Here is a 22,525-nt window from a genome sequence, read left to right as displayed (position 1 = left end):
GAACCTCCCTCTTCCAGCCCCAACCAACCAGACAACACTCTCCCACCGCTACAGGTCACAATAACCGTCCATCAAAACAGTGGCACGTTCACTGACACTCTGTAAAATGCAAACAAACTCTGAACAATAAACACATCAAACATCAACATTATAACCAGTCCGTTACACTTTCCCCCCTCCTCAAAGTCCCTCGTCCTCGAGGGAATAAACATAGTCTCTCAGGTGGTTAAGGGGTCTGCGATTTCTCTGCGCCCGTGCTTGGTCTGCGGCAGGGGGAGACAGGCCCACCGTGGGGGCCCAGAGTAGGGCAAGGAAAAAAAAGTCCAGGTTGTGGGGAACCAGGCAAGGTCCCCGGGTCGTGAGAGGGGGGTTGGGAAGAAGAAAGAACAGTGTCCCTAGCCCCCTGTGTCTCACCACTTGATCCTAGTGGAGTCGCTGTACCCCGATAGGGTGCCAACCTGTCCCGGTGAAGAGCAACTATTCTCCCTCTCCGCTGCAGTTGGACCCTGTAGACAACCTCACTCGTATTAGCCTGAACCCTGCAGGGCCCTTCCCAGTTGCTGTCCAGCTTTGGGCATCTGCCCTTCTTCCTCTGTGGGTTATACACCCAGACCAACTCGCTTGCACTGAAATGCCGTCCTCTAGCATGCACGTTGTAGTTCCTCTTCTGCCTCGCCCCTGCACTCTATAGCTGGCGCCTGGCATAGTCGTGAGCAGACTGCAACCGTTCCTGGAGTTTCCTGGCATATTCTAACCCTGGGGGGTCCACAGGAGCGTCGGGGGGCAAGCCCATCATCATCTCGCCCGGTGTGCGCATCTCCCTTCTTAACATGAGGAGGGCAGGGGAGCAGGAAGTGGAATCTTGGGTCGCAGACCGGTACGCCATCAGCACGAGGGGGACATGGGCATCCCAGTCTCTTTGGTGTTTTGCCGTCACTATGGCAAGCTGTTGAGCCAGTGTGCGGTTGAACCTTTCTACGAGGCCATCGCTCTGTGGGTGAAGGGGTGTGGTGCGGGTCTTATGGGATCCCAGTTTTTCGCACATAGCCTTAAACACTCTGGACTCAAAGTTCCGGCCCTGGTCTGTGTGTATGACTTCAGGCACCCCGAACCTTCTAAACATTCCCTCCACCAAAGCGTCCTCAATAGTCTCTGCCTCTTGATCTGGTAGGCTGTATGCCTCAGGACACTTAGTGAAGTAGTCCATGGCTGTGAGGATGTAGCAGTTCCCTTTTTCTGTGCGGGGAAATGGCCCAAGAACGTCGATCCCAATCCTCTCCATTGTGCACCCTACCGGAAACTGCTGGAGCTGGGCATGAGATCTGTCGGTAGGGCCCTTACGTGCAGTGCAGCTGTCGCAGCGGCGACAGTAATCTTCCACATCTCGTCTGTGTTGGCCCCAGTAGAATCTCTGTCGCAGGCGGCGGAGAGTCTTAGAGACCCCAAAGTGACCAGATCCTGGAGTTCCATGCACTGACCAAAGTACCGTCTCCCGCAGGATCCTCGGCACCACCACCTGCCACCGTGTCACTCCTGCAGCCGGTTCCTTCCACCCCCTCTGCAGCACTCCATCCCACAGGCGCAGGGCTTCAAACATTGACCATAGCCCTTTAGTGGCACGAGAAAACTGTTCCCACCGGGGTTTGTGTTGTGCAGCCACTAGGGGTGTAACGGTTCACAAACATTTCGGTTCGGTACGTACCTCGGTTTTTTGGTCACGGTTCGGTTCGGTACGTTTTCGGTACAGCAGAATTTTTTTTCACAAAATAAAACATATATATATATATTTTTTTTATTATTATTAAACTGTGAATAATGTATTCACTCAAATAAATACAAAATATAATAAAATAAACATTAAGGTGCAGCATTTCGATGAACTGAAATAATCTGTATTTGAACTTTACTGTAGGCTACTAGTACTCACAAAACATAAACTATTAGTTTTGGGTTTTTTATTTTTTATTAAACTGTGAATCTTCACTAAAAAAATATAAAATAAAATAAACATTAAGGTGCAGCTTTTCGATTCACTGAAATAATCTGTATTTGAACTGTAGCATACTGTACTAGTTCCTAAGCAGCCAGCTTGACATTAGGACTTGCTTGTCATTGTATTTTCATGTTTTTTTAAAGAAAAATTAACTTGTCCACATTGCTTGCCGAAAGGGCAGATCTGCTGGCACTAACACAGTCTCCTGCTGTGGAGAACACCCTCTCTAGGGACAGAGGCAGCAGATACAGCCAGGTAGCGCTTTGCTAACATGGCAACATAAGGATATTTGGTGTTTGTAACAGCTTTGGCTCGGTCTGAACTCTCTGCGAGTGGTGGAGGCTTACATGCTAGCGGGAGTTGGGTTTGCACTTCAGTCTTTTTTTCTTTTGGTACCGGTGATATTCACTTTCGGGTGATGCCTTTTCAAATGAGTGTGCTAGCTTGATGTATTGCCAGCCGCGTAATCAATTTTAGTTGAACAATGCCGACAAACAGCTTTGGTTCGGTCCACCTGTCTTTGTCCTTCATCCTTGTACGTAACTGCGAAACCAAAATGTTCTCAAACCGAAGACTTCAATGATGCTGGAGGATTTTCGAGCTCAACTTTATCTGCGTTCGCCATTTCGACAGTTCCTCAAATTACTAACTACATTTGAACGCATCCCTCTGACCAGCTCTCATAGTATGCCTCTCATCCAATGAAATGACTTGCTCGCTCTATGACGCGTTGAACCCAATGTGAGCAAATTACTCTGAATGCTGCGACGCAGCACCTGAGATTACTTCCAAAAAGTTGTTCACGTTCTCAATTTTTTACGTTTAACGTTATATTCGTTCGGTACACTTCGGTACACACCTGTACCGAACCGAAGGGCCCGTACCGAATAATTTCGGTACTGGTACGTGTACCGTTACACCCCTAGCAGCCACCCAAGCGGTTACCGGCCTGATGTCGACATCCCCCTCCTGATTCTTCCTCCATTCGGCAGCATCTACAGCTAAAAGTCCATGGTCAGTTGATGTCCCGACTGGTCCCACCGCTGCACATACGTATCACCTCAGCATGTAGACATTCCCTCTCCTGTGTCTCTCTCTTCTCGCAGTAGCGGCAGTCATCACTGTAGCAGGGGCGGCGGGAGAGTGCATCAGCGTTGCCGTGCTGCACGCCAGGTCTGTGAATTATGGTGACGTCATATGCTTGTAACTCTTCAATCCAGCGTGCCAGCTGGCCTTCTGGTTATTTGATGGACATGAGCCACTGTAAGGCAGAGCGATCAGTCCGGACTGTGAAGTGGAGGCCCCCTAGGTAGTACTTGAAGTGCCGGATGGCGCTGACCACAGCAAGCAGTTCCCGTCTGGTGACACAGTAGCGGCGTTCAGCTTTGTTAAATGTTCTGCTATAGTAGGCCACTACTCTCTCTCCTTCTGGTGTCACCTGGGCCAGCACGGCTCCTGCTCCACTGTTGCTGGCATCGGTGTCGAGGATGAAGGGAAGGGTGGGGTCAGGGGGGGAAGAGGATCGGTGCCTCCACTAGGGCTTCCTGTAGTAAAGCAAATGCTGCCTGACACTCCACTGTCCATGAAAATACCTCTCCTTTCTGTAACAGGCGGAACAGCGGCGCAGCTATGCAGGAGAACCCTTTCACAAACCTCCTGTAGTAGGAGGACAGGCCCAGGAAGCTCTTCAGGTCCTGCACAGAGCTGGGGGTGGGCCAGTCCTTCACAGCCTGCACCTTCTCTCCCATGGTGCCGACGCCACCCTCCGTTAGCCTGTGCCCGAGAAAAGTCACCTCACGCTTCACGAAACAGCACTTCTGGGGGTGCAATTTCAGTCCTGCTCCAGCCACTCTCACCAGCACACGTTTGAGGGCCCCGAGAGCTTATTCGAAGGATTTCCCATGGACGAAGATGTCGTCCAGGTAAACAACACACTCATGGCGGGGGATGTCTGCCAGCACCTGGTCTATAAGCCTCTCAAACGTGGCAGGGGCATTACAGAGGCCGAATGGGAGAACTTTAAACTGCCATAAACCCCCGTTGGTGATGAAGGCTGTTTTCTGTCTGGCCTCAGGGGCAAGGGGGACCTGCCAATATCCGCTGCGCAGGTCCAGGGAGGAGAACCAGGAAGACGTTGCCACTGTATCGAGTGCCTCATCGATGCGAGGATGGGGGTATAGGCAGGGCTGCACATAACTGGTGCGCTGGTGCGCAGGTGCACATGCGCACCTCCGCCAAAACAAGAGCACCGTGTCATTTGAAAAAAGGCGCATTTGCGTACCAACATTGAGAGGGAGAGAGAGAAGAGAGAGAAGGGAAAAGAGAAAAGAGAAAAGAGAGAAGAGAGAGAGAAATATATTTGCGAGTTGCATATGAACCTATGATATGAACTCAGGGCCGGCCCGTCGCACTGGCGTAATAGATGTTCGCCTCGGGCGCCAGATCTGGGGAGGCGCTGCGCTGGCAGCTCTGGGAGGGAAAAAAACATTTTGACCGTTGGGGCTCATCCTAATTTTCGGCCTTGATGTAACGATATTCACAATTAAGTAAATGTAACACCCTTTTCACCCCGGTTACACGTTTCATTTGCCCTGTACGATGGGCGCTGTAAGTGGGGATGTTGGCTTATCTGGCGCCCGCAGCTCACAGCCAAAATGCGAGTGAGCGAGGGAGAAAGGGAGGGTGCACCGGTACCGGCGCTGTTGTTATTAGCATCTGGTGCTAGCTGCTCTAACGGAAGAAGAAGATGTTTCTACAATAATGTGGAGGGAGAGTCCTCTCCAGTCAGACTGAGAGGCTGATACTACAGCTCAGTGAGGTTTAGATAGTTCACTTTAGTCTAAGTTCAAACGGTTTGGTCACAATTTATGTAAACCCATATTTCCAAGGCACTCCTTTATAATTATTGGGATAAACAGGTTTGAAATCATTCCAATGCATACTATAGGACAGTAACCAAAAATATCCTTTAAAACTGGAGAGATAAAAAAATGCATTTATAAATAAATGTTAAGGTAAAATAAGATATGAATGAACAACACAAATAAAATAAGTTACATTCATTTGTTATTGGCTATGGTAGGTTATTGGTTATGTTCACATACTTATTTGATTACATCCACTTGTCTAAGATGATAACAGAGACTTTCGACCCAAAACCAGCTGTTGACTTGTGGATGCAAGCATCTAATCGCAGACTCAACCAGAGAGAAAGTAGTAGGCCTACATCATCAGCTACCATGTCTGACAGAGAGGAAGACAGTGAGGAGAACAGTCAGGAGGGTAGTGATGACAGCTTGTAGGATTACTGCTCGTGCTAATGTTGTCTTGTGTTCACCTCTGCATGTGTGTTCTGTGTTCACCTCTGCATGTGTGTTCAGTGCCGTGTGTCTGGCAAATAAAGTCAAGACCCCTTCAAAAGTTACGGTTTATTTCATTTTAAGGATGTGCACCAAGCAACATCTCCAGGTGCTCCTTTGAGAACCAGGGCAAAAAAGTTATGTGCACCCCTGGGCAGGGCTCTCGACTAACTTTTTTCACCATCCTCCCGGAACCGTCCCGAAATACAATCTAAGCCGTCCCGAAATTAATGTGGACCGTCCCGAATTTAAAATATTAGTTTTTCTACATTATGATTAGTTAAAATCATTCAAAGTGACCTTTAACATAAATAAAACATCATACAAATCATTAGATGATCATTTACATTTTTTATTTGAGTAAATTATTCAATCACATAAACAAAGGCCAAATATATTTAAACAAACACACAAACGAGAAAATTAATATTGAATCCAATCAAGTCCCATCCAATTAACAAAAAAATCCAACACTCCTGAAGACATAACCCAGAGTAACCACTAACCAGGATGACAGTCTGTAACACAGTCAGGAGACCTTTACAAACTGCCCCGCCCTCTCGCACACAGACGGGAGAGAGAGATCTCGTCTGGATTGGAAAACTCGAAAATACATCATAGACGCATGTTGTAATCTTAATATTACATATTAGAAACGGAGTTGGCGAAACTAAAACTGCGATATAATGTTTATGTAGCAATAATACATATGACATATAGGCTATTTTTTAAATGTCTCGTACCGATAAAAAGTCCGATAACGTCGGAGCTTAACGTTACCACTGTCTTTAATAATTCCGGCCCGGGGCCCGTTTAATACCGGGGCTCGGTACCCATCCCTACATGGAGAGAGGCGCAGGATATTGCTAAGGACTAAATACGATGGAGGGTTCTCATCTCAGCCTTATTACCCATAGGGGATGAAGAGGAGTAAGTAAATAAAGAGGCCGGCACTCCAGGGTCTGGTTCTGCTGTGCATTTTTGTGATTAACGGTAAAACATTTCAGAATTCCTCCACGGGATTGTACATCACTCAACCTGCGAAATACACACACTCAGAGCCATATAAGATAAATATGGCGCTGCACACACTCAGTACATAGCTAGACCCGAGGAATTCGCGGACACAGCTGTAGCTACGTAGGGTACGTGTGTGTGTATTTTGCGGGTTGCTAAATGTTTTGTGCGTGTGTGTTTATGTTGACAAGGAGGTTTAATAACTGTGTGCTACACAAAACGTGCAGTCAGTTTCATTTTCATCGCCGTTTGTAGTAGAGTTAGCAGGGTATTTTTTTTTCGACGACGGGACGTCCTTGAGCTCTAGCCCTGCCCCTGGGTATAGGTCCTTCTTGGTCACTTTATTAAGCGGTCTGAAATCTACGCAGAACCGAAAGTCCTCCTTCTTTATCTTGGGAACCATGACTACTGGAGCGGTCCAGGGGCTGTTGGAGGGTTCGATGAGTCCAGCCCGTTGCATCTCCCCCAGTGCTTTATCTGCTGCAGCTTGTCTGGCCAGAGGGAGGCGTCGTGGTCTCATTCTAATGGGCTGTGCATCTCCAGTGTCGATGTTGTGTTTGATGAGATCTGTCCGGCCAACATCGGCCTCAGACAGTGAAAAACAGTCTTTGAATTCCAGCAAGAGCTGCAGCAGCAGGTTCTGCTCATTGGGAGTTAGTCCATCAGAGTTTCTCTGCCAGACGTCTGTCACTGCTGAAACTCTCTGCAGCAATGACTGGGTGAAGGCAAGGGTCCAGGGTCGGCAGGGTGGGTGTTTGTGCAGGTGCCGTCATCTGGGGGTCGCAACAAGCAACGGCGTCGGTCACTGTCTCGGTTGTCTGTGTTATAATGGTGTGGGTCACACGACAGCCTGTCTGGGGTGGCCGCCTACACATCTGAACGACCTGTCCATCTGGAAAAGTGAGTATACCCCTCTTTGTATCAATGACACAGTCTAATGTCCCAAGAACATCCAGCCCCAGGATGCAATCTTCCAGGTTTGCGACCCACACTGGGCAGCGAACAGACTTCTTTCCCATCCCCATTGTCACAATTGTCTCTCCCACCATCGGAGATCGTTCCCCGGTAACTGTCTGTAATTTCACTATGGTGGGGCAAATAGTTGTTTTATTTCTCACCGTTTCAGGCTTCACCAGGGTTGCTGAAGAACCTGTGTCGACCAGCGCAAAACAGTCTGTTCCCGCAATAGTCACTGGGGTATACCAGCAGTCCTCGACCCAGGTTCGGCCCAGCCTGATGATTCGCTCAGGCTGGCCGCCAGCCTCTTCTGTTGGTAGTAACACTTCTGCTTGGTTAATGCGTTGCGACGTTTCCTCATTTGAGGAGGGACGGGACACATCATCAGGGGTCCGCATTGTCCCGGTTATGCAGACCCGGCCCCGTTTCCCTGGTTAGCTGTGCTGCGAGGGCAATCTCGAACCACATGGCCAGGCTGTCCACACCCCCAGCAGATCCTCTGACGGGGTCTCGGAGACTGCTCCTCTCTCAGCGTGGTGACACGCACAAGCTGTGTCAATTTTTCCACCCAGGCCGGCTCTGCTGTATTCAGCTCAATACCACATGCGGCGCTCACCTTCGGTGTGTGGTCATCCGCCCTCCATGAAGCAGTACATAGCATCTCTCTCTCTGTGGCTAGCTCCAAAGCCTCCTGTAGAGACTTGGGGTGGGCGAGCAAAGTCTGTGTACGCAGGTCGGCTGGTAGTAGGCCCTGGAGGAAGTAGTCCCGGGCTAACTCACTCTAGATAAGGAGGCATGTGAGCATAGGTGCGGTGAACCAGCCCCTCAATGTCGTTGGCGAGCTCCCTCAGCGGCTCCTCAGGCCGACGCTTGCGGCTACACAGTTCAGAGCGGAGCAGGCTAGCTGCAGAGCATAGTCCAAAGCGCCTCTTTAAAGCTCCCACCAAAGCATCATAGTCACTCCTATCATCAGGGTTAAGTAGCAGCAGGCTGGTTAAAGCATCCCCAGTAAGGCACATTGCGAGCTGGAGGGCCTTTTCTTCAACAGACCACCTGCCAGCCTTGGTTAGCAATTCAAATTGTGCCTGGAATGCTTCCCAGTTAGCTTTGCCATCATACCTGGGGGTTTTCATAGATGAGGGTAGGGCTTCTCTGTGCTGCTCAGTGTGTTGACTCGTGCCTGCCCTCTTTGTCTCTGTTTTCCCGTGTGTGGCGTCTCTATCGGGGGAGTAGCCGGAGCGGTCGAAGCCAGCCTCAGCGGCCATTCTCATGGTAATTTCTCTCACCCGCTCTCTGTGGCTGTCCGTTCCCAGACCCTGTGTTGCTGCTCGTCAGCTTCCTCCTCCCGTTTAATTTTAGAGTAGTCCCACAGCGACATGTTCTCACCGAGATGGAAACTGTAGGCTGTATGGCAGCAAACCCTGTAGCACGCCGCTAGTTAGCTACCGTTAATCCGAGTTGAACTTTTACTTCTGACACCTTATTGTTCTTATTATACATCCATGGGTCTATGCAAGTGGTGCAGTGACGCATCCTATAACCCGGAAGTAAGCTTCGCTCGGATTCCCTCGACAGAAAGCAACGGCATTTCTCCATAGGATTTTGGAAAATAGCTCGAAATAAGGTCTGTGGAAAACGAACCTGTTAGATAAATGCACGTTTTGTTCAGCCGGATAATATCCACATGTCTATCCTACTTTTATTATTTTCGAATCATAAATCTAAACAATAGATTTATGATCGATAGATTTATAATTAGCATAAGTTCGTTCATGATGGCTCACTTCAGTGATAGTGATGACATCGTTGCGAAATTATTAACCGAGTCATTTTCAAGATTGAGTTACAATGATAAACTGGAGTGGCAAAGGATCAGCTGAATGACCCGCAAGTACTTCATCCAAAAGGACAGGAGGATGGACTTTGTGTTTAAGTGATTTGATCATCAAAGGTAGGCCTAAGTCATTTTCAATGTGGGCCGCCGTGCCGACTTAATTCATTTGCAATTGTTACTTGGCTGTGGGTGCCCTGTCATGATAGGTGTTTATATAAATGGTGTTGTTTTGTGTGGTAGAGGGTCGCTGTCATTGATGCGTTTTGCACCCCGGGCCGCTGTTTTGATATTCCGCTGAAGTATACGCTGTGACGTAATATCTCTTCTTTTTTTTCGAGGGAAGGGGGGTCAGAGGGCCTAGGTATAAAAGTCACGGCTCGCCACTGGTATTGAACATGTACAAACTAGGGTTTCCCATTAATGTACCGGGCGCTACAGTGGAATACGCACATACACAGTGTACCCGCGACTCTTACAATGAAGGCTCGATAATCAGCTCACAGCATATAAAAGGGCATATAGGCAGGGGTGCACATAACGTTTTTGCCCTGGTTCTCAAAGGAGCACCTGGAGATGTTGCTTGGTGCTCATCCTTAAAATGAAATAAACCGTAACTTTTGAGGGGGTCTTGACTTTATTTGCCAGACACACGCGCTGAACACAAATGCAGAGGTGAACACAGAACACACATGCAGAGGTGAACACAAGACAACATTAGCACGACCAGTAATCCTACAAGCTGTCATCACTACCCTCCTGACTGTTCTCCTCACTGTCTTCCTCTCTGTCAGACATGGTAGCTGATGATGTAGGCCTACTTCTTCCTCTCTGGTTGAGTCTGCGATTAGCTGCTTGCATCCACAAGTCAAAAGCTGGGTTTGGATCGAAAGTCTCTGTTGTCATCTTAGACAAGTGGATGTAATCAAATAAGTATGTGAACATAACCAATAACCTACCATAGCCAATAACAAATGAATGTAACTTATTTTATTTTTGTTGTTCATTCATATCTTATTTTACCTTAACATTTATTTATTTATGCATTTTTTTGTATCTTTCCAGTTTTAAAGGATATGTCTGGTTTACTGTCCTATAGTATACATTGGAATGATTTCAAACCTTTTTATCTCAATAATTATAAAGGAGTGCCTTGAAAATATGTGTTTACATAACTTGTGATCAAAACGTTTGAGACCCACTGAGATAACTTAGACTAAAGTGAACTATCTAAACACTCAGAGTCCTTTACCTCACTGAGCTGTAGTTATCAGCCTCTCAGTCTGACTGGAGAGGACTCTCCCTCCACATCATTGTAGAAACATCTTCTTCTTATATCCGTTAGAGCAGCTAGCACCAGATTTTAATAACAACAGCGCCGGAACCGGTGCACCCTCCCTCGCTCCCACGCTCACTCGCACTTTGGCTGTGAGCTACGGGTGCCAGATAAGCCAACATCCCCCATTTTCATCACTTACAGCGCCCATCGTACAGGGCAAATGAAACGTGTAACCGGGGTGAAAAGGGTGTTACATTTACTTAATTATGAATATTGTTACATCAAGGCCGAAAATTAGGATTAGCACCAACGGTCAAAAATGTTTTTTTCCCTCCCAGAGCTGCCAGCGCAGAGCCTCCCCTGCATGCGCACCTGCGCACCAGTTATGTGCAGCCCTGCATATAGGTGTAAGCAGAGGTAAAGTGCTATTTTATAAATGGGGGGGGGTCCTCACCTCCTCTAGGGAGGTCCGGGGGCATGCTCCCCCAGGAAGATTTTTTTCTTTATGGATATTTTACAAATCACTCACCTTTTAAACTGTATTCTTGTTTTACTGTCATATAGTATTTCATAACTGTTTTTCATTTATTCTCATAAATGGTGACCAAAATGTTTGAGACCCACTGAGTCCCTTACCTCACTGAACTGTAGTTATCAGTCTGACAGGACAGAGCTCTCCCTTTCCTTGTTTTAGAAACAGCTTGTATATCCGTTAAGCTAACCAGATGCTAACAACAACAATGCAAATAGTGAGTTTGGTAGAAATATACTGTATAATAGTAAAGTTATTTAAGATGATGCCATATTTATTGAAGATTTTACATTATAAATATTCCCCAAAATTATTCAAAAGCATATTCTTCCAAACTCCTTGCTGTAGTATGACACACATGAGACTATTGATGTGTGTAGTGAGTTTGGTAGAAATAAGCTGTATAATAGTGATTGAATATTATTGTATTCTCTTTTTTCGGAGTTGCACTTTGCAGACGGTCCCTGAGCACTCGTTTCTTCTCCGGCTGCGCATAGAGACCAATGTAATGTGTCCAGCTCGGAGGACGGCGCGTGTTGGCTTTTTTTGATCAAAATGTGATTGTAGTTCGTTGTCAACCTTACCACGGTACTTAGGAGACGTCATTTGTGTCTGAATAACATTTTGTTCATGAGTTATTGATCCGTGAAATCAGAATCTCCCAATATCGTTCCAACTTTACTGAACTAAGCCAGAAGACCGTATCATTTCGTAGACCGCTCGGTTTGCTGTTCCTTCACTTTATTTTTACATTTATATACATTTATTTTGGACGAAAACTTAGCGTGAGGAAAGGCAAGTGTGGCGTGAGTGCGTGAGATACATAGACTGTATACAGTGGGGCAAAAAAGTATTTAGTCAGCCACCAATTGTGCAAGTTCTCCCACTTAAAAAGATGAGAGGCCTGTAATTTTCATCCTAGGTATACCTCAACTATGAGAGACAGAATGAGAAGGAAAAAAATCCAGAAAATCACATTGTCTGATTTTTAAAGAATTTATTTGCAAATTATGGTGGAAAATAAGTATTTGGTCAATAACAAAAGTTCATCTCAATACTTTGTTATATACCCTTTGTTGGCAATGACAGAGGTCAAACGTTTTCTGTAAGTCTTCACAAGGTTTTCACACACTGTTGCTGGTATTTTGGCCCATTCCTCCATGCAGATCTCCTCTAGAGCAGTGATGTTTTGGGGCTGTCGCTGGGCAACACGGACTTTCAACTCCCTCCAAAGATTTTCTATGGGGTTGAGAATGATCTGGAGACTGGCTAGGCCACTCCAGGACCTTGAAATGCTTCTTACGAAGCCACTCCTTCGTTGCCCGGGCGGTGTGTTTGGGATCATTGTCATGCTGAAAGACCCAGCCACGTTTCATCTTCAATGCCCTTGCTGATGGAAGGAGGTTGTCACTCAAAATCTCACGATACATGGCCCCATTCATTCTTTCCTTTACACGGATCAGTCGTCCTGGTCCCTTTGCAGAAAAACAGCCCCAAAGCATGATGTTTCCACCCCCATGTTTCACAGTAGGTGTTCTTTGGATGCAACTCAGCATTCTTTCTCCTCCAAACACGTCTAATTGAGTTTTTACCAAAAAGTTCTATTTTGGTTTCATCTGACCATATGACATTCTCCCAATCCTCTTCTGGATCATCTAAATGCTCTCTAGCAAACTTCAGACGGGCCTGGACATGTACTGGCTTAAGCAGGGGGACACGTCTGGCACTGCAGGATTTGAGTCCCTGGCGGCGTAGTGTGTTACTGATGGTAGCCTTTGTTACTTTGGTCCCAGCTCTCTGCAGGTCATTGACTAGGTCCCCCCGTGTGGTTCTGGGATTTTTGCTCACCGTTCTTGTGATCATTTTGACCCCACGGGGTGAGATCTTGCGTGGAGCCCCAGATCGAGGGAGATTATCAGTGGTCTTGTATGTCTTCCATTTTCTAATAATTGCTCCCACAGTTGATTTCTTCACACCAAGCTGCTTACCTATTGCAGATTCAGTCTTCCCAGCCTGGTGCAGGTCTACAATTTTGTTTCTGGTGTCCTTTGACAGCTCTTTGGTCTTGGCCATAGTGGAGTTTGGAGTGTGACTGTTTGAGGTTGTGGACAGGTGTCTTTTATACTGATAACGAGTTCAAACAAGTGCCATTAATACAGTTAACAAGTGGAGGACAGAGGAGGCTCTTAAAGAAGAAGTTACAGGTCTGTGAGAGCCAGAAATCTTGTTTGTTGGTTGACCAAATACTTATTTTACCGAGGAATTTACCAATTAATTCATTAAAAATCCTACAATGTGATTTCCTGGATTCTTTCCCCCCATTCTGTCTCTCATAGTTGAAGTGTACCTAGGATGAAAATTACAGGCCTCTCTCATCTTTTTAAGTGGGAGAACTTGCACAATTGGTGGCTGACTACAGTAAATACTTTTTTGCCCCACTGTATATAAATGGACGTAGTGTCCGTGACGTCACCCATAGGATTCTGCAGAGTTGCCGAGAAGCCCTTAGTAGGCGGAGTCGGCCACTAACGGCTTGACAGCAACGTCAGAGTCTAATCCCGCCTGCTCCAAATAAGGGCAAAGAGGCGGAGCCGAGGCGGGACCTGCTGAGAAGCTAAGCGAACATGAAATACATGCATACCAAGTTACTGCTAACAGTGTAGTTCCCCTATATAAACGTTACATTCATAATCAAATGAGACAATCTCCAAGAGAATTAGCTATATTTTGTAGGGATCGACCGATATGGCTTTTTCAAGACCGATACCGATTATTAGTAATCAAGGAGACCGATAACCGATATTTGGAACCGATATACATTTGCAGTAAAATCAGAAAATCTTGGTGTCAAAATGTAGAATAACACAAACTCCAACACAACTCAACACAACTTCTTTTAATTGCATTTAAGCATATATTATGTTTAATTAACTTTTAAACATCTTACAACTGGTTTCCTCTCTGTGCCCTTTTCTTTAGTGCAGTCATCTGCAATGAGTTAGAGAGACAAGAAGTGGGGCTGCAGGCTGACATGCTTAACTAACAATAATGCTTAATTTATTATATCTGTCTATCTAGCATAAAATCCCAATAAGCTGCTAGCAACTGCAAAACACTAGTGCTAGCTAATGTTTTGCAAACTATTAAAAGTGAGGCTATCACAGTAGACCTAACGTTAGTCTAGTAGCCTCACTTCTAATATTTTGCTAAACATTTGCTAGATACATGTTGGCTAGCTAATGAGCTTCACATATCAACCTGAAAAACTGCGAGGCTCCACTCGCAGCCCCTCCCCCCCCTCCCCCTCCGCACCACAGTTACTCCGCTGCGAGACGCTGCACGCACCCCCAACTCTGACTGACTTCCCGCGTCCCTGTGTAACTGGGAAACTGATAGAATTGGATCATAAGATCGTGGTGTTTTTGCAACTTCAGCATAGGGGATAGGGATGTTTATTGAACTTCGGTTTAACACATGTATGGCTCTGCCGCTCAGCGCTGCTGCTTGCTTCAGTCTGTGTCTGCGTTCTTTCGCACCTGCCTGTAATCTGAGAAGGTCCCGCCTCTCTGGCTGGCTCCCGCCCGGAAAATCTTCCGTAATAGCCTATCAGATAGCGCTGTGGGCGGGACATTGCATTACATTGGGTGACTGCAGCCAGAGAAACGGTCGCATCAGAGCCAAAGTTTTATCGGCAATTTGATAAAAAAAAGGCCGATACCGATAATCGGTCAAATGCGGAATATCGGCCCCGATAATTGGCCAAGCCGATTATCGGTCGACCCCTAATATTTTGTTATTCTTAATGCTTGTCATTCACACGTTAAGAAAATAAGTACCGATACATAGCAGAACAATTGTGGCGATGTTCAGCTTAATAAGCCTTGTTCAGCATAATTTATTTAGCTAATACTACAGCAGGCGAACCAAGTCTGCGTTTCGCTGCATTCCTTGATCTCCAGTTATAACGACGGACTGCACCGCCCGGACCTAACGGAGCCGCAGTGGGCTAGGTCCGGGACGCCGGCTGGAGCTAGCCCCCTGCGGCTCTGTTATTAACATTTACTCCCGTTTAGCATTATGGGCGTCATAGCCATAGACTATAAAAGTCTTACCCAAGGCTGAATCATAAACTAAAATGTATATGTATTGTGAAATTATGAATAATGAATGCTGGTGTATACTGTTAGAGATTTAAAGGGATAACTGATCCGCTTTTCAAATCTCCGCGCGTCCCTATCAAGCTGGTTATAATACAGGAAGGAATCCAGTGCCACCAAGTAAACAATAATCTACTTTAATGGTAATATGACAATGCAATACAATCAATACAGTACAAATTCAATACAAATTATCTTTGGGATCCCGAATTTACCTGCACGTGTGCCAGCCAGAGGAAAGAGAGTGAACACCGCGTGTGTCTCTGTGTTTATACTTTTTAACAATGGGAGGAGTTATCCGATCCTCCCATTTGGACCTCCTTGATTGGCAGCCCCAAATATCACAAACACCTCAGATCTCCGGTTTCCCCAATCACTGTAGCTAGATCTAAGTTGAATGCAAATCAAGACATGCTCTCACCTTCCCCCATCTTCCTTTGTCCTCAAAAACACATGTCAACAGGCCCCAAATCCAGCTCACAGTTTTACCCAAATTATTCCCATTTTAAGCTTATCCATAGTTTGCTAACATGAATACATACAAATATTTCACTACAATACAAGTCTGGCCTAAATCTTCTGTCAGAAAGATTGCAGCAATCCAGGGGGTGTAGATATCCAAACTTGAATTGTTCACAGGAGTTATGGTGTTACAGGATGTTCGTTTGTTATGTTGTGGTTATCTAAGAAATATAAATAAACAGAGTAGATCAAATTAGTGAATGACAATATTAATCCTAATAGTTACATTACGATGTCCTGCTAGGAACAGTACATATACATAAATGCTGGAACAGTCAGCTTTTTGGTAAGCAATACCAGAAATGCCCGCAAGAGGGCTCACTTGACCGCAACAAGTGCAAGTGTTTTAACACGTGATAATGGCGGTTTACAGGGGGATAACGTTGTACATTCGGTAATGGCGGCTGACAGAGGCATACAGTTATACACAGCTCACCGCAATAGCACAAGACTGGAAATATATGGCGATCGTACATACCAAAAATAATTATATCGACAGTCACAGCGGACAGAAAGTTAAACTACTGAACATTTAATAGGCAGCCAGTCACACTTACGGCAAACAAGTAGGCCTACTGTAAACAGTATATATACACACTACGCCGATTATTGTCTGTAAACTGTTATTTAAATGCAAACATTGATACAAACAGGTGCCTATGCCACAGTAACAATACTTACAGTTTCATAAACGCACAACGTGGAACACACAACGACCCGTTCACTTGCTGAAAGTCTGTTTATATCCGGTCGCGCGCAGCATGTGACTAATGACGTTACAGTGTGAGGGGTGCGTCCGGTAACTATCTCTGGACTGCCTGGGGGGCGTCCCAAAGCAGGGAAGTTTGCACATGTATGCATAAAGGGTTACGTCCTTAGCTGGCTAATAAGTAACAAGCTAAGCTACCAAGCACACAAACACCTGCGAACGGGGTTAACATGTATAATATTATCATTTTAGACTTCTTGGAAGTTCTGTTAGTACATTCAAGCGCACAGCACGACATTTTAATTGTCTGGTATTTGTAACAATATTCCCTAAAAGGCACAATCACCACGAACACGGCTAAAGCTAAAGGGTCAAGTACAGTACTATGACTAACTAACGTTGTAGCCTCTATGGTTGTAGCCTAGCAGAGTGGACAAGTTGCTGTTAGCTGACAGTGAGGCATGTACATGTCCATCAAAGTGACCACGCCCTAATTTATGCAAAAACGTTAAGACCTAATATAAATAAAAGGGTCGTGTTAGAAAACAATTCACTCACAGATTCATAATCATGAAGGTGGAATCTAACTACACTGAACAAAAATATAAACGCAACACTTTTGTTTTTGCTCCCATTTTTCACGAGATGAACTCAAAGATCTAAAACATTTTCTATATACACAAAATAACCATTTCTCTCAAATATTGTTCACAAATCTGAAAAAATCTGTGATAGTGAGCACTTCTCCTTTGCCGAGATAATCCATCCCACCTCACAGGTGTGGCATATCAAGATGCTGATTAGACAGCATGATTATTGCACAGGTGTGCCTTAGGCTGGCCACAATAAAAGGCCACTCTGAAACGTGCATTTTTTCTTTATTGGGGGGGTCCGAAAACCAGTCAGTATCTGGTGTGAGGGTTAGGGGTAGGGTTAGGGTTAGGGTAATGTTGTGAATTGAGTGGCCCATGGTGGTGGTGGGGTTATGGTATGGGCAGGCGTATGTTATGGACGACGAACACAGGCCACTCGATTCACAACATTACCCTAACCCTAACCTCTCTCCTGTTGTGCTGTGTGCGTACGCATGGGTCAGAGTTTGGGGGAGGACCGCACATTTTCCCGTCAAGTTAGTATTTTATAAATCGCAAACATTGCGTAGAAACTGGCGTACGCCATTTTTTAAGCGTATATCCCTTTATAAATGAGGCCCCAGGGCACAAGTCAGAACTAGGGCTACATACAATAGAAGGTCCAGGATGAACATACACATTTCCCGATATCATCAGTAGTAATACAATCAGAGCACGGCCAAGAGATAGCAGTGAGTCACAATGCCTATTGTTTTGTGCGCACATTGACAGTGGAATGTAACATAATCATCTTGTGCAGAGACCTCATAATCACACATGATAGTAGTGGCGGTTTGCATTTGTTATGCGCAGGAGGGGGTAGGGAGGCGGCGAATAACGCAAGGAAAAAGCAGTACAGTTTGGGATTAGCCATTGTTAGTCCAGTGAAGGTAGGAAGCAGCACTCACCCAGAGGTCAACAGTCCTTGGTTGTCCAAGTCCTTGGTTGTTTATAGCATAAAGAACATCTGATTTAATGTGAGGTACGGAAATAATCATTTGAGTATAAGTATGTGTATATAAATATGTAATTTACAACAGCTGTAAGATGCTTGAAAAGCTTGAAAATGCACCTTGAAAATGCTTGAAAAGTGCTTGAATTTGACTTTGGAAAAGGTGTAAGAACCCTGACACTCACACTCACACACACATATGCAGATGTACACAGCATGTAGGAAGGTAATCATAATGTATAAATGAAATGTTCACAGTTGAGCTCCAGGCTTGAGGAGAGTGAGAGGGAGGCGATGGAGAAAATGTCAGAAATGGAGAAGAAGCTCATTCAGACCACGAAAGAAGTGGAGCTCTTAAAGGTACAGTACACCATTCTATTCTTTATATGTTTTTCTTAAATAAAGTATAACTTGTGTTTTATTTTCATGATATTCTGTGCAGCGAAGTAATTGCAAAGTCTTGGAACATTGATTCATAAAAATAGCTTAAATATTTAGACAAAGCAAAACTAGTTTGGCCAACATACTTGGAGGAGAAAGCAAGCTTTCAGAAAAAGCACCAAAAGAATCTCTTCTGCCTGACTTTGTGGTTCAGTTTTGACCTTGCATACTTGCATAGTTGTTGATGATCAGTAGTGAAAGAAGTACTAAGATCTATTACTTAAGTATTTTTATTTTTATTTTTTTTTTCGAGCATGTAAAACCAAAGAAAATACAAATGAAACAAAAGATGATACAGACATGATACAGTACTATACAAATGAATGCAATAACAAAACGAAATATTTAAATAATAATTGAATAATCTGTAGTATCATTGTCTGATAACAATACAAAAAAAAAGAAGAAAACTTTAGCTAATTACACGTCCGAAAAGCGGTCGGAAGAAGTTTACACTTATTTAATCCGACCCCTTCTCCCTTTTGTTTTTACTTTTTTTTTTACATCTTAAGTAAAGTAAAAGTATTAGTACTACAAACATGTTCTGTTACAAGTCAAATGTATGTAATGTGCAATGGGGTCATCATTTCACTCTTGGAGCTGATAGATAAAATGTATTTGCCCTAAAATGACGTGAAGTAAATGTATAAATAGCATGAAATGAAAATACCATAAAGTTATAATTAAGTGCAGTACTAGAGTAAATGTATTTAGTTTTATTCATAACTATTTTGCCCCATATTTTGTTTAATTACCTCATTTACGAGGGTTGGTGCGGCCAATGCATACTTTTAAAGAAATACCTGTAGACAAAAAACCTGTACTTCCATTTAATCTATGTTTTATACTTAAAGTTAATATTCTTTTGAAATGCTAGAGTTTGTTGTTAAAGAAAAAATGTATTTAGCAGGGCCCAAAATATTCATCTGCAGTTCAGTAAAGCACTAGGACAAAACAATATATTACAATATTAATATCCAGATGTACAACGACAAAGCCCGAGTTATAATATATGCAGTTGTAGTTTTGTGTTATTCACACGCCATAACACATCAGATATTTTGATTAGCAATATATAATGCTGGTGATGGTTATTGCTAGTATTTGATACTCTAAGCCCCTTGTGAGTGTATCGTTCTTATACTGTACACAGTTTCCTTATACATAGTGTGTATTGCACTGTGTTCTGTAGGAGGGTCTGCGTGAGTCCTGCTCCCAGGTGATCGTCCTGCAGCAGCGAGAGCGAGAGAGAGAAATAGAACGTGAGAGGGAAAGAGAGATAGAGCGAGACAAGGATCTCTCCACCCAGGCCCTGAGGGAGCTGGAGGTCAAAGTTCAGGCTCTGGTGGAGCAGGGGCGGGTCCAAATGAAGCGGTCCTCCTCTGGACAGCTGGACGTCCAGGTGGTCCCCGTCATCCAGCACGTGATTCAGAAAGGTCAGAGCTGCAGGCTGACATTGTGAATTAGAAACATCTACTGTCATTTCCTCAGGGCAGCTTGTTCTATCAAACAATACTACTCAAATATTTTAAGATGAATAATATTTAAGTTTGTGTTTTTCTCCTTGCAGATGAGACAAGAACATACAGATCAAGTCACTTATTTTAAAACTGTCTGTCCTTCATCAAGTTTTATTTTAGGGTCAGGAAAACATATTTTGTTGCCTGTTCATTTTGATGATCTGATTTCATGCTTTGGAAAATGTGGACAAATTGTTGGAGAAAAAATGACCTATTTGCAGGCCAGATTTATCCTAAAAAAAGACTGTCACTAATGTCATCAACTGAGCGTGCCTTGATCAAGGCCCACAAGTTATTCACATTTTTGATAATGCATTCAAAATATTTGTTGGTGTTAATCACCTTCATCTTGCTGCTTCGACAACATTTTGTGACAATGATCGATTAGTATTACATGAATATATGAAATGAATGGAAAGCTGTGATGAAAGGGCCCCATTTAGTATATACTCATCTTGTGTCTAGTTTTTCAGCCATCACAACAGAATGTAATTCATGCCCAGGTGGCGTCTTCTCTAATGTAGGCGATTGCATATAAAATCAATGCAAAGACGTGATTGGACATCAAATGAACCTTCCCCTGGGGGTTGGTATTGAAGGCAGAGACGTTGAAACTCAACTTGAGTGGAAAGCTCCAGAAGTTCAGTTCCCTGGACATAATAGTTAATAAGCACGTACAGTACAGTACAACTGAGTATTTCAAAGGAAGAAAGTACAATGAATTGTCGAGCTAGTGTGAGTTTAGATGCACAAGATTCATCATATATGAAGAAAAAAAGTGTCTCTGTTTTTCTCTTAATTTGTACCAAATAAGGTTTTTCTTTAAAGGACGCTTAAAGAAAAATTAAGTGTGCGTTATGTTGAGGTATTAAGACTCCACTTTGTTCCCCTGACAGCTAAAGAAGAAGCAGACTCAGGTGAAGATCCCTCAGCCTCCCCCCCCTCCTCAGACCCTCAGCCTCCCCCCTCTGAGGATGCTCTGCAGGCTGCAGTTCCTGCTCCTCCACCTCCACCTCCAGGCTTAACTGTAACTCCTCCTCCTCCTCCTCCTCCTCCTCCCTCCTCCTCCTCCTCCTCCTCCTCCTCCTCCTCCTCCTCCTCCTCCTCCTCCTCCAGTACCCTCACCCCCCCTGCTGCCTCCTGGAGGTGGTACGACCCAGCTGTCTCTGACTGATGGGAGCTCAGGTAAGTCCACAATGAAGGAGAGGGGTTCTTAAAGAAGACTGAGCATGAATACTTCAGAGCAAATGATTAAAGACTTATTTATTTAAATGTGACCTAATTTCTGACCACGAGTGAAAACAGCTTTAGGCTTATTTCTTTCTCCCAAATAAAAGAACATTAGCCATCCTGAAGAATGATTCCCAAACGCTTTAGTTTGATTTAAATACGATTTAGTTCCCGGAAGAGGTTACAATTATTAAAAAATATATTTTAGAAAGAAAAATAATAGGGGAAAGTCAATTCCAAAATATATTTTTTGCATACAGTTTATTCCATAAACAACATGCATACAATATGGGGGGGATACAGTTAAGGAGAGGAAGGAAGCCTGACACGCTCATTCACAATCCTCCCCTTGTAAACAAATCAAAATGAAATGATTACTAATTTCAAACTAAACAACATAGATCAAAAGGAATCTGTGTATGAAAACACACAAGCCTGTAGGAAAGAAGAGAAGAGGACAAAGTGAATGTAGAATAAGTAGATATGTACAACCACCAGAAGCATCTTGATTTAAGGTTCAAGATTCAATCAGATGTTTCTTTAATCCTAGCTGTATCACTGATTCCATAACTGTAGACCTCTAAATATGATTTTTATTTGATTTGTTATTCTTTGTTCTAGGTTGTAAAAAGAAGAAGCCGATTCAAACCAAATACCGCATGCCTCTGCTGAACTGGCAGGCCCTGAAATCCAGCCAGGTGGCAGGAACCATCTTCAACGAGCTGGACGACGAGCACGTCTTAGAGGTCAGACATCACCATGTATACACAACATACTGTACATACTAACATTCTTCATTGAGTATACAGCAGGTCATTCTTTAAATGTTTATATATTTGTTTTATTTGTATTAAGAGTATATTTTTGGGGGCCACTACATAGCTCGATTGGTAGAGCTGCTACCAACTACTAGGGCTCAGTCCCTGCTGTAGAGGACCCTAACCCTAACCCTTTTTGTTAATTAACAAATAAATCATTTTGAAACAAACAATTGCTCTGGTCCATCTGGCTCTTTTCCTGCCTAAAAGAAGAATTATTTGTTTGATATTTTTCCAACATTATCTTTCCCAGGAGCTGAACATGGCGTGTTTTGAGGAGCAGTTCAAGACGAAGGCCCAGTCCAGCCCTCTGGAGATGGGGACCATCAAGATGAAGCTGGCCCACAAGACCCCCAGTAAGGTTTCTCTAATGGAGCCCAACAGGGCCAAGAACCTGGCTATCACCCTGCGCAAGGAAGGGATGGCTGCCTCCGATATCTGCTGTGCAATCGAGACGTATGTAGCGGTATCATTATCCTTGACCTTTTGAAAAAACTCCCTGGTAAAAACATCAAATAAGCAGGTTGACTTCAAAAGTCATTGGTATGGATGTTGCAGGGGCCACTAATTTTAATT

The 22,525-nt window shown here is 44.3% G+C and overlaps 1 protein-coding gene across 1 annotated transcript in view; it reads left to right on the top strand.

Moving 5' to 3' along the window:
- LOC117553551 (formin-like protein 1) overlaps positions 1-22,525 on the top strand; it is a 73,984-nt gene that overhangs the window by 41,831 nt on the left and 9,628 nt on the right. The window contains 6 exon segments of the mRNA XM_034227546.1: positions 18,199-18,300; positions 19,574-19,817; positions 20,798-20,958; positions 20,960-21,086; positions 21,753-21,877; positions 22,203-22,405. Of these exon segments, the coding sequence (XP_034083437.1) occupies positions 18,199-18,300; positions 19,574-19,817; positions 20,798-20,958; positions 20,960-21,086; positions 21,753-21,877; positions 22,203-22,405 (962 nt within the window).

The sequence above is a fragment of the Gymnodraco acuticeps genome, unplaced genomic scaffold (assembly GCF_902827175.1).
Source record: "Gymnodraco acuticeps unplaced genomic scaffold, fGymAcu1.1, whole genome shotgun sequence".
Taxonomy (NCBI): Eukaryota; Metazoa; Chordata; class Actinopteri; order Perciformes; family Bathydraconidae; genus Gymnodraco; species Gymnodraco acuticeps.
Note: the sequence above shows the minus strand (reverse complement) of the source record. Positions and strands in the feature narration are given on the sequence as shown.